The sequence below is a fragment of the Octopus bimaculoides genome, chromosome 20, assembly GCF_001194135.2.
Source record: "Octopus bimaculoides isolate UCB-OBI-ISO-001 chromosome 20, ASM119413v2, whole genome shotgun sequence".
NCBI classification, from domain to species: domain Eukaryota; kingdom Metazoa; phylum Mollusca; class Cephalopoda; order Octopoda; family Octopodidae; genus Octopus; species Octopus bimaculoides.
In genome coordinates this window covers 47,832,966-47,846,720 of record NC_069000.1, presented here as the reverse complement: position 1 = coordinate 47,846,720, position 13,755 = coordinate 47,832,966, and the positions used below count along the sequence as shown (strand labels likewise).

Here is a 13,755-nt window from a genome sequence, read left to right as displayed (position 1 = left end):
TATATATACATACAGGCGCAGGAGTGGGTGTGTGGTAAGAAGCGTGCTTCCAACCACATGGTTCTGGGTTCAGCCCTACTGCGTGGCACCTTGGGCAAGTATCTTCTACTATGGCCTTGTGAGTGAATTTGGTAGACAGAAACTGAAAGAAGCCCATCATATATATGTGTGTGTGGGTGTTTGTGTGTCTGTGTTTGTCCCCCCACCATCGCTTGACAATCGATGTTGGTGTGTCTACATCCCTGTAACTTAGAGGTTCAGCAAACGACACCAATAGAATAAGTACATACCTACAGTCCAAGTTTCTGTCTCCTGAATTATTTTACATACCACAAACTCTGAGTACCAGCATTGACCATTTTCAAATAAATTAACTCAACTAAATGTACTGAGTAACCCCACATTTTGCTTTCATTTGTAATCCCTGCCCCCAACACACACACATTTATCTTATCTTTTGTTGACTTCTCAGTGTGTGTGTGTGTGTCATTTTTCTTTGAGTTTTAAGTTCTTGAGAGAGTTCAAACCAGCCACTAAACAAAGCAACAAAACTTTTTAAATCAAAAGAGTTCCCAGTGTTTTTAAATATAGGGTTGAGTTGGTGTGTTGGTTGAACTGTTAATGCATGACAATCTCAGATGGAGAATTTGGGGAATGTCCTACAAACCTTCATTGTGCCACTCAGAGATTGGATTTGGAGAATCCACGTCAGTTTCTTTTGATCTCCATAGAAATGAGTATCTCTAGGTTTTCATGCAAATTTCTTACTACATAATGCAGGGCACCTATGATGATCAGTACACATAAGAATTGATAGTCAGGCTAGAAGAGCTGTAAGTTCTGCATTCATTTGCCATAAACGTTCTCTTTTTTTCCCTGGACTTTGGATTCTACATTCACACCTGCTGACCTCTACAACACTTGCAGAACTTTTGTTCCCACAAAACAATATCAGGTCTGTTATGTTTGCACCGAATTAATGTTTTTATCAGGGTGTTCCACCAGTATTCCTTGTTTTTAAAGGTGTGGAATAGCTGTTGGTTCTAACATGCCTTTGATGTTATACCTCTGAACAGCCCTTCCGGCAGATAGTGTCAGGGACAGGTAGTATCTTGTAGACATTTCAGGGCAGCTGCTGATAATGTGAGGGATATCTTCCATATTAGTATAACAGGGCCAACATTTTTCATCACAACATGGAGGCGTGGTGGTATCCCTGTCCCTCTTATTTATCAGGTATTTAGTAGTTATTTCCTGTTCCTGTATAGTGAAGGCATATCCTTCTAAGTGGTATGTAATGTCTCTATCACAGGTCCAGGAGCGGCTACTCTTCCTGTCAATGCTGCTGTTGCCCTCTCACAGAACATGTACCCATGCATTGCTTTTTGCTGTTATGATGCATGCTTCTCCCCCAAGCTTCTGTTTAAGTAGGCCAGTCCAGCCTCCTTTGGGTCACACGAGACAGTTGTATTCTCAGAGTACCTGCTCAGGAGTTCTCCTCCAAACCTGTTGTTAATCTCACTTTTGAGTATGCATGGAATATACTCACTTGCTTCTTCTTCCTTGTTCAACAGGCGTTGTCTGAGGGATACAATGCAACATTCAAAGGCCTTTCAGACTGCTCTTATGCCTCTACTGCTATCACTTTGTCTCACATAAATACTATCGGTGTCACTGTTGCTGTGGAAGTCGCCAGTGGTAGTCAGTACCTTTCTAGCTTTGATGTGCAGGCTGCTGTTCTCAACAAGTGTCCAGTCCAATATCCCAAATCTTGTTACAAGCATTGGCACTGCAAAAGCAATTTTTGAGATATGGTTTTGTTAAATGCAGCCAGCTCTGATATTTTCCAGAGTCTACAAAAGCACTTTGTTATTTCTGGCTTTAGTCATAGCACCAATATATGCAGCATCCTCATCGATTCTGAGTTATTTGTAGCTTTCATCATTAGAAATCAGGGAGATACACAAGCCCTTGATATTCATGTTTTCTGATGACTGGTCGACAATCTTTCCTCACTTCACTGTCATGTATGAGCATTTATCTTGCCCAAACTCCTTTCCTATATCTTGTGAGGGCATTGGGACTAGTTCCAATCGTCTCCTGATATTCACCATATTTACTCAGTAGGCTAGGGTAGTTTTTCTACCTTGCCAGCGCCTGTCAGCCATTCTACCCATGAGTGCATGGAAGATAGACATTAAACAATGATGATGACGATATACATACATATACATAAATACATAAACATCCATACATATATACATATACATCATTATCACTATCATCATCATTTAACGTCCGTTGTCCATGCTGGTATGGGTTGGACGGTTTGACCAGGGCTGGCAAGGCTGGAAGGCTGCACCAGACTCCAGTGTGATTTGGCATGGTTACTATAGCTGGATGCCCTTCCTAATGCCAACCACTCTGAGACTGTAATGGGTGCTTTTATGTGCCACTGGCACAGGTGCCACTTGCATGACACCAATATCTGCCACAACAGCAATTTCACTTGACTTGGTGGGTTTTCTTCTCAAACGTAACATAATGCCAAAGGTCTTTGTCATTTGTCATTGCCTCTGTGAGGCCCAACACTCAAAAGGTGCTTTTCACATGCCACCGGCATTGACCACCGTGCCTCCGTGAGGCCCAATGCTCAAACGGTGCTATTTACATGTCAATGGCACAGGTGCCAGTTAATTTGTCCCTTCCTTCATTAATTTTTTTTTTAAGTAGTCATCCTCTTGATATATGACTGGACACCACATCAAACATTCATCAGAAATAAATAGGTTAACATTTCATTAATTATTTGCAGTTGCTAATTACACAATTTAATAAAAAGTCATAAAACATCTCTTTATTGTTTCATTCCAGATTAGACATTGAAACATAATGTATATGTGGAATATGTTAATGGTATTGTGTGTGTGTGTGTGTGTTTTGTGTGTTGAATTTATTTGTTGGAAGATTAATCCAGCATAAAAGGAAGACGGCATGTCTCTATGTTTAAATGAAACAGGAGGATGTGAACATTTCAATAATTATTCAACAAACAATACAAAAATAAATAAAAATTGTGCATCTCACACTTTATACAATATTTATAGGTTTGTAGCTGATGATGATGATGATAATAATTGTTTTGACTTGCCATAGAGGTGTGAGATAAGACATAAGAAAAGGTTATGATGTAGTGGTTGGTGAGGGGGGGGGAGGCTTAAATAAACTTGAATAAAAAAGGCAAAAATTGATGGAGGGGAGAAGAAATGAGACAGCCTTTCCTCTCTATATCCCCAACATACCTCTCCTCTCTCTCTCTCCCTCCTCTTCTACCAAATATAGAGGGGGAGCCTCCAATAAGGGCCAATGAAGGAACCTCATCCATCTAAGATCACCCCCACAAGTTATTCTTCAATCTATAATCAATGCTTAGAATCGATCCATTCATTCTAAGCATTTTTGATCATTTCAGGACACAAAAATCTTACAACACTTTCATGTATCCTCGCCCTGCACTTGTAACAGGGAGGGAGGGGGGAGCCATTGCACACCAAGGTGCCATGCAGTGGCACTGAACCCAGACCATTTATGTGCAAACAAACTTACCATGCTTGCATCTATTTTTTATATGTGCGTGGGGAGTGCATGTGTGTGTATAAATAAATATACATGTGCATGTTTATGTATGTATGTGTGTATGTAAGTGTGTGTATGTATATATATATATATATATATATATATATATATGTGTGTGTGTGTGTGTGTGTGTGTGTGTAGTAGTAGTAGTAGTAGTAGCACCATTTACTTTGACACTTTTCATATCGTATTTCTGCTGAAATACACTGCCTTAATTTTAATCATTTGTCGTTAATTAATTAATCTGGTGTTTGGAACATAAATTAACATGAAATTTTGGTGGAAGATATTTATTTCGATCATTTCAAAAAAAAAAAGGACTTTGGATAGACAAGTCGATTTGGCTGGTACCAAAAGAGTAAAAGACAAAATTATAGTGATGGCTAAATTTTAATTAATTCTATAGATTTAATCAATTACAATTCAAATTTTACATAGAGAGAAAGAGAATCCTTTTACTCTTTTAAATGATGTAAGTTTCAACAGAAAATGCTTAATTTGCATATTGCCATTACCATTAGTATCAATGCAGCCCCAGTTTTAACATGGTTTCCCTTCATATAGAAACCTTTTTTTGCAAAAAAGTGTTTTTATCTTAATAGAGAAAGGATCTACAGACATTGAGACACACAGAGGGCATGACAGGGGACTGAGACTCCTGGTGGTTTGTCAAGCATGGCTGCCCTAAAAGCACCCAGTACACTCTGTAAAGCGGTTGGTGTTAGGAAGGGCATCCACCCATAGAAACCGTGCCAAAACAGAGACATGGCGCCTGAAGAGCCCTTCAGCTGGTCAAACCATTCAACCCTTGCCAGCATGGAAAACGGATCTTAAATGATGATGATGATGATGATGATCATGATTTAATATTATACTTTAAGACAAATTATGAATAGAATCTTGTAAATACATAAACATAAATATTTATTTATGATTAGGAATGACCATGTGGTCCTGGGTTCAGTCCCACTATGTGGTACTTTGGGCAAATGTCTTCTGTTATAACCTAAGTTGACCAATGACTTGTAAATGGATTTGATGGATGGAAACTGAAAGAAGCCTGTTGTATGTAATTCGTGTGTATGTCTTTTGTGTCTGTAACAACCAGTGCTAGCATGTTAACGCCCAGAATAAGTACCAGATTTGTGTGTGTGTGTGTGTTTTGCAAAGCAGTTGTATTTAAATTATATTCTGTTTATTGAAAACTTGTATTTTTCTTTGCCATTATTTTTGGTTTTGTCAGAGACTTTACTTCACAAATGTTTTATTCTCTACTTTTGGTGTTTATAAAACTAATTTGCCAAAATAAATGGACAGATTCAAAACAGTCTAGTTATCAATGGGGTAAGGGAAACAACTCACTTAATCGTCGATTATCTCCCCTGTATCTAAACTACCTTCTCTTCCACGCTCTCTTTTTTTCTCTCTCTCTCGTATTATAAAGAACCAGATATCAAATAGCACGCTTTTGATGAAAGAAGACATTACAGATGTTACCAACACGATTGTTTCTTTTCTTTTGTTTTTTTAATATAATATATTCTAGAACTACATTATCCAATGTGTCCGTGCTTTTATTGTAAAGCAGCAGGGTGAGGGAGATTTGGCTGTTAACCCTAGCAAGCCAAGCAATTATGTATGTTTGCATGTGTGCGCTCGTAATATAGTGACCAAGGAAGACCATTACTGACCATTGCCCGTGCAAAACGCCATCAATGTCTGCGCAAGAGGCTACTACACCAGCAGTAAGCTTAACCCAGGTTTGCGTCCACCGATTCCATGCTGGCAACCGACTTGGCTGCGCATTGGATAGTTACTTCACCGGCGATTGCATAACCTAAAGTTTTTAATCTCAATAAGGCTTGCATCACACGTCAAAGACCCTCTTCACCCTCCTGACATGATGCAGAAACAAGCCAGGGCAAGGTAATATGGGTCACAGGCTCAGGAGTGTGCGAGCATCGTGATTTCAAATGCAAACAAAAGATCTCTTAAATGTTTAGTGTCTCCCCGCTGCATATCCGGTTTTATATCAGAACAGACTTCTCCTTAGTAAAACCTAAGTGATGCAGCACTCCTGGTGGTCTTGTAGTGAAACTAACACCTCGATCGCCATTACATACAAAACTACCTATCGCCATTAGATACAAAACTGCTATCGCCATTCTTCTCATATAAATATAAACAAACGCGAACGTAGCGGAAAACATTAACCTTGTCATCACGTGACTGATCATTATTCGAATCGGCAACTTCTTCGAACCGTTCCCGCCAGAACGCAAACTGACCAATCACGGCCCCTAATAAGGTCACGTGATAGAGTAAAATTCTGAAGCCATCGGGAGCCTATAGTTTGTTATAAATAGCTTTAACTCATACCCAACAAATCCCTTACAGTCTTCTGGCACACCAGAGAGACAAGGGTTGGGCAAACCAAACCAACCTTCTGATGGCTCTTCTTTTTGCAGGTGCTAGGGCCCAGCATATAGTAGATATGGTAAATCCACTGGTTGTTATATACACTGCATGTTATATGTACCAAGAATATCCTAATTTCATTTGGTTTGTATCAAAAGGGTGACTATAATGTGAATGAGATGAGCCCCATTTTTGATGACATGTAGACATAAATAGGATAACTGTATATGCAATGACATGGTGTTTAGTAATGGATACTAACTGCATTAAAACTACATCCTAGAATGTGTGTGTGTGTGTATACAGGGTCCGGATGATATCTGAGGAGAGATTTATGGTTTTTAAAAAATTCTTATTTAATAACAGAAAAAAAAATGTATCTTTATAAAAAATAGCATAAACATAAAGCTAAATTATCAAATTAATAATTTCATTCAATAAAGCCACCATAAGCATCAATAACTACCTCTACAGGGGGTTGAAATCGTTTACAATCTCGGATTAAGTGGTCCTTGTCCATTTTGGCCATGACTTGAACTATGGCAGCTTTCAAAGAATCTTTGGTGCTATGGTGGTGTTCATTGACATTTTTCTCAATGATGCTCCATACATAGTAGTCCAGTGGACTGAGATCTGGAGAATTAGGAGGCCAAATGTTGGGGGGGGGTGATGTGATCATGCAAATTGTCGGCCATCCATTCTTGCGTGATGGTGCAGAATCTTGTTGAAAGACTTAAGGCCTTCCATTGCATAGTCTTTTGATCCAAGACTTAAATTTATCCAGAACCTCAATATATGCAGCAGAATTCACCCTAAAGCTTTGTGAAAAAAAGTGAGGAAGCCTAACTCCTGGAACCTCAGAAGGGTCTGCACGTAGCCATCTGTCATTTCTTCTATTAATTCTATTCTGGTCCTGGTCAAAGTTTTTCTCATCTGAGAAAAACCAAATCACACCATCTTCTGATGGATTTTTAAGTTTGTTCCAAAGTCTTTTGTATCTGATGAAACGGTTTTCTTTTGTTTTTTCTGACATGAATTCACCTCTCCTCATCAGATTCGTATCTGATGTCTTCATGCACAACATTTCTGATTGCTTTTTCTGACACATGAAATCTTTTTGCAATTGACCTCATTGATTTTCCTGGATTGTCTTCAGTGTTTTGCTTAACTTCCTGAATAAATTCAGGTGTCCTGATAGAATCAGAGCATTTGGAATGCATAGGATGAAGTACTGAAGACCAGTTTCAAGACGCTGAGCCTTACAAAGGAGATGTAGTTTTATTTTTATAGCATGCTTTCACTTCCCTACCGAGCACAGCTCTGTGTGCCTTTATTATTATTATTATTATTATTATTATTATTATTATTATTATTATTATTATTATTATTATTATTATTGTTATTATCATCATCATCATTTTTTAAATTATGTTTGTTTTTATTTTTCAGAGGAAGCTGAATTGTGTGTGTCACGTCCGCTCTCCTCCTCTGAAGACTTATTCCACATCTATGACAACTACATCCGCCATGTACAACGCAATATTCAAGAGCAACAGGAGGAAGGCACTCACTGTTTCTTACTGGTGCAGTGCCACACAGGAACTAATGCCAATGTGCAACACACAAAGAAGAAGCAGGTACAACTTGTTGCACATGCTTGCATCTTTGACAATTTCTGCTTCAAATTTTTTGATATTGTCAGCTTTGATGAGAAGGCAGCAAAATATGTTTTAGATGTGAAAGACTTTGATGAAGAAACTGTCCTCATTGCCCTAACATTCCTCTATACAGGAGTTGTGAAATGCTCCAGCAAGCTGCTTCTTGACCTCAAGCGCTTAGCTCGTTATCTCGGTCTCGAGGAAGTGATCAGTATCTGTAATAAATTGATTCGGGAACAGAAGGCTTTTATCACTGACAAGGAGAAACCAAAAATTGATTGTGATGTAAGTATTCCTGTTTTGTTATTGTTGTTGTCGTTGTTGTTGTTTAAAGATCACTTTTACATCTTGAAGTCTGGATATAATTAAAGACATTCTAGCCATGGACACCCTCCCTTTTCAGAGAGAGTTTATTGCAAGTAATAGGAAAGAGTCTATGGAAATTGCTGCTGGTTACATCAATAAACATTATAAAGAAATGCTGGAAAAGTTTGGAGAAGTTCTTTATGTGATGGGGGTAAAGTTATTTATGTGAGGGTCTCCCTCCTCTGTGGGTACCATCTACTTTCAGTGATCAGCACTTCTTTATGCTGTTGGCCTCGTTCATACGCATCACATGTGCAAACCAACGTAGTCTTCTCTCTTGCATGCTGCATTTGATTCCTCTTTTGCCCAACTTGTCTCTCTTAACACATTTGCACTTTGTCGTACATGCACACTGATGTTGCACATCCAACAGAGCATGCTACCTTCATTTCTCTCCAGTCTGCACATGTCTTCTTCATTCAGAGCCTATGTCTCACTACCATGGAGTATAGCCAATCGGACACAAGTATCATATAGTCTACCTTTCAATTTGAGAGAGTTCTTTTGTTGCCAACAGAGATAAAAGCTCTCTGAACTTCCTCCATCCAATTCTTATTCTAGAAATGATACTTCCAGAACATCCTCCATCATTGCTAAGTTGGTCACCTAGATAACAGAAATCATCTACAACCTCAAGGGAGCCTCCTGGACATTTGAGAAAATCTAAGTCCTGTGCACCCTTAGGACACATCTGCCACATACAAAGACAAATTTATCTGTTAATCTACCTGTGATTCCAGCTTTTGTTTCCATACCTGGAATTTCTATTCTGCTAAGGATTCTGCAATAAGAGAGCAAGGTCATCAGCTTATAGCAGTTCACATTGTATTATTTGTTCCTTTCTTATGGGCAAAATCAGCACAGCTGATATGTATATGGAACTGGGTTACTGGCAGAATGGAAGTTATTGTTTGTATTTTCAAAATGTTCATCATCCCCCCCTCCCCCGGCCCCACCACAATTTCTTAATTTGTAACTTTTTGGGAAGTTTTTTTCATGCATCTAGAAAAATAGTAAGTATGAAGATTATATGAGCATGTGTGTAGACCTGGGAGTGTGTGTGTGTATGTGAGTAAACAAGTATATGCATATAAGGGAAGTGATGTGTGTGGAAGTGTGTGAGATTATTAGATGTGTGTGTGTGTGTGTGTGTGTGTGTGTGCAAACGTGTGTAGCAGCCAAATGTGTGCTTTGTGCAAGTAGCATGTGTGTGCATGCGTGCGTGTGTGAGTGCATGTTTATACATATAAAGTATGTGTGACACTGTTGTGTATTATGTGTGTTTATGCCTGAATATTGCATGTTTTTATCTGTGTGTATGCATGTGGGTGAGTGTGCGTGTCCCTGTTATCCATTGGTGTATGCATAAGGGACTGCTGGATAAAGTGTGTGTTTGTGAAGTTATCTGACATGTGTGTGTGTGTCATGGAGGGCTATATTTGGGTCAACTGAGTGGTTCAAGGAGGAATAGGGGTGACAGGAAGCAGTGGGGTTGTACTTCCTAGAGTTTCTGTCTGCAATTCCTTCATATGGCATTGGTCACATCATGGCTTTAATAAAACACTGTGTGCACAGAACTGTAGGACCAAAACTGGAAGCACATTTTGGAAAGTGAACTAGTTAACCATCTGTGTGTGTGTTGCTGCAGTATGGCCAATGTTCACTTTCCAATCTCAAGGTCTAGAATTCAGTACTACTAGTGTTGAATGTAGTGATGATGGTGATGTTTGTGGTGGGTGTGATGATGATGATGATGTTATTATCAATGTTTGTGTTTTTCTCTTCCCTTCCTCAGAGAGAGCCCTACATACAAGAAGTGTCCCCTGAAGCCGTCCTCAGTTCCAAGTCATTGAGAAATCTCTCCACACTCAAGTCTGAGCTTCTTCATAAAGATTCTCCACTCACAACTTCAAAGAAAACTAAAGAGACAGGAAGGAACAATAAATGTAAGTAGGACCATCACACACACACACACACACACACACACACATGATCACACTCTCATGCACACACACACACACATACACATACGTGTGTGTGTGTGTGCATGATATCTAGGATCCCATATTCCTTTATTGTGTTAATATGTTTCAGTCTTTAGACCCTGGCCAGACTGGGGCACAGTACTTCAGCCTCTACTTGTTTTGTTTTTTCTTTTTTTTATCTTTAATAAGACAGAATCTAGTTATTAATATGAACTTTATTATTGACTTGGTTATCAAAATGGGCACAAAAGTTGGCCTACTTCATTGTACAGTGTTAACTGTTGGTCTAGTTTTTGAAAATGGACGTTAATGTTATTAAAACAGTCCCCAATTACTGACCCAGTAATTAATATTAACTAGACTGTTAACCTACTTGTTAAAATAGGTTGCAATGTTGACCTAATTATAAATATATACTTCGGTGTTGACCCAGTTTTCAAAATAGGCTCAAGCATTGACCTGTTTATTAATATTTCACTATAGACCCAACTGCTCTGAAAGAAAATATGGCTGTTAACTTAGTTATTGAAATAGACTGCATTGTAAACCCAATTATTAATATTAACTTCATTATTGATCAAGTTATAAAAATAGATTCCAAAGTTGACTCTGTTATTAATATAAACACTGTTGGCCCAGTTATTAGTATAAAATGTGTTAACTTGGATGTTAATATAAACTTATTGTTTATTATTTATTTGCTTCAAAATTTGATGCTGACAAAGTTGCATCTATCAAACTTAATGTTGGCCGAATACTTAATTCAGGCTTGAACTAACTTATTAATGTAGATTTCAATATTTATCCATTCATTAATGTAGCCTTCATTGTTGACCTAATTAAGAATGTTAACTTCATTCTTGACCCAGTTATAGATGCAGGGTTTAGTGTTGACCTAGTTATATATTATTTCATTGTTGACCTCTGAAAGTAGACAGGCACTCAGCATGCCATGAAACACTGGGATCTGGTTTCAAATCTCAATAGATTCCATTGTTCTTTAGACATTCATAAATATCTGAAGGAAAGGCATGAATGTCACTACATACCATTCCTCCTCCTTGAATAAGGACTCATTTCTATTTGTTACAGAACCATTCTTATTCTGCCATCTTGGTTACTCTAAAATAAATTTTTTTCTTCTATTTCAGCAAATTCCTCTTTTGGTGGAGAGGTTTATCACAAATACGAAGGATACATCAAGCGGTTGTGGGATGGCTTGTGTCTTCAACAAAGGCAAAATCGATTCTGTAACCTAATTCTTCAGTTTGAAGCTGGTTATCCCAATCTCTATATTCATACGACAATCTTTTCCATTTTCTGTTCTCATTTTGCTGATCTTGCCAAATTTGAAGAAGTGTCAGGGAAATATTATATTAATCTCTGTGGCTATTCCTATGACACAACAGTAATCTTGGTTGGATTCCTTTATACAGGAATCCTGAAATGTCCCCGCAAACTGGTTTCAGAACTTCAAGAGCTTTCCCATCATCTGGGGGTCAAAGAAATCAGTATCGTCTGTGAAGACTATCTAAAATCATCAGAATTATTATCATCACACTCATTTTCTTTCCCATCTTCAGTTCCATTACCAAATTCATCTTCAAAGAACTCAGAAGCCGAAGCACCAAGCAAGGCTAAAGTTGCAAAGATTTCAACACAAAATTCCTCCAATTATAACAACAATTCGTCTCTCTCTCTTTCCGATTATATCAACAACTATCTTTGGGTAATCATGGGACTGCACCAGGAGAATGTTGTATCATCTTCATCGTCACCAAGTCTAGATTGCAACTCTGCTTTCTCTGCAGACTCCAATAATTCTGGATCTGCTTCCAGTGTTAGTAATCTATCCTTTGCAACAGAGTCTGGCTCTTCAAACGAATCGAGAAATTACAAATTCCCAACCCTAAGTAATTACCTGCAGCAATCAAGTGTGGAATATGGCCAGAATTCCAAGGTTTTTTCTATCCTTGCCAAAACAAAGAAACAAGCTGAGACTGTTCTGCATCCGTTGCCGTCCCTTCAACACCTTTCAAGCAGTAATGATTCCAACAGCAGCAGCAACAGCAGTAAAGACAGTGGGAAAAAAAATTCACTGATGAAAGTGAAACTAAGGCCGTCAAAAACTGATGCTTGTCTTCAGGATCGCAAAAAGATTTACCGAGATGTTATTTATGTGAATAAAGATGGGAGTCAGGTTAAAGGTAAGAAAGTGGCTTGTTACGAAGACTCACTGCCTTTACCAAAGCGCAAAGCTGCCCGTCCACAGAAAGTCCCAAAAAACAGTGTCGAGATCGATTTGGATGAAATAGGAATTGTCTCAGCAGACACATTTGATGGAGGATATCGACGCAAGCGACGAGCTGTACAGTGTCCTAAATGTCCAAGATCTTTTGCTGATGAAAAAGCTCTTTTAAAACACTTAAATTCGCATGAACAAGGTGTAATTCATAAATGTCATGTTTGTGGCATGAATTATGCCCGCTTATGTGATTACACTCGCCACATCCGGGTACATACAGCAGAGAATCAGTACACCTGCAGCTACTGCAATAAAGTCTCTCAGACACAACGTGATTTCATAGAACATAACAAGAGTGAGCACCAGGACAATCGTCCATTTAAATGCGATGCTTCAGGGTGTACTTTCCAAGCAGCCAAACTGGCCTACCTCACAGACCACCGTCACATTCACAGTGATGTGAAAGGTTTCATCTGTAATAAATGTGGCCGTACTTTTTCTCAGGCTGGTGGACTGCACAGCCACATAAAGAGCTGTTATCAAATGCAAGGTTACTTGTGTGATCTTTGTGGTCAGACTTTCAACCACTTGGGTTCAATGAAATCCCACAGACGTATACACCTCGGTGAGAAACCTCATGCTTGTTCTGATTGTGGTGCAAGATTTAGTGACCACCGAAATCTGCGACGACACAAGCGAATCCATGAAAATTCCTTCCCATATCCATGTACTCACTGTGACAAACGTTTCCGTCATTCAAACTCTTTAAAAGCCCATCTACGTCACCATGGTGTCAATGTGGGTGGCACCAGTGTAACTGTCCTTATACAAGGAAATGAATGCAATTACCTTGACCCTGAAGAATTCCCTATGTGTCCCTCACCTGCAAGTTCAGAATTTCAAGACTTGGCAGAAATTAATTAACACCATTTTGGAATTGGTGTATCTGATGTAGTAATTGTTTATTTTGGTGAAAGCTATTGTTTCTAAATCTGTGTCGTTTCTAATGTGAAAATTGTTGACCCTTTTTCATCTTCTACATTTTATGGTTTGGTTAGCAACAGTGGTCAGTGGCACAGTTACTGGCAGGAAATATTTCTGAAGACAGCCATCAGGAATGAGATTCACATCCAGCTTTCATCTGATCTTCAAATCAGCTTACTACAACAACACATACTCATATACAAATATCTATATAAACACACACACACACATGCACACATGCACACACAAAAACACAAGATATGTACACACACAATTATAAGAGCAATTTAAGAAGCTGGTTTTTGAGAGGAGCTTACTTCAAAGATCTTCAAACCATTTGGTTCCTGTAAGAAATGAAAAAAAAGTTAATTAGAATTTCTGGGGGGTTTTTTTCCATCCATCTTTTCAAGCCTGACCACCACCACCAAGACAAGCCTGGTACCTTTTTTTTTTTTTTTTTTTT

General features: G+C 38.6%; 1 protein-coding gene across 1 annotated transcript in view; it reads left to right on the top strand.

Annotated features, from left to right (window-relative positions):
• Positions 1–13,711, top strand: part of LOC128250364 (myoneurin-like) — a 44,562-nt gene extending 30,851 nt beyond the window's left edge. Inside the window, exons 2-4 of the mRNA XM_052975225.1 lie at positions 7,504–7,997; positions 9,874–10,024; positions 11,215–13,711. Of these exons, the coding sequence (XP_052831185.1) occupies positions 7,504–7,997; positions 9,874–10,024; positions 11,215–13,232 (2,663 nt within the window). The 3' untranslated portion in view covers positions 13,233–13,711. The remainder of the gene's footprint in view (positions 1–7,503; positions 7,998–9,873; positions 10,025–11,214) is intronic.
• Positions 13,712–13,755: the final 44 nt, after the last annotated feature.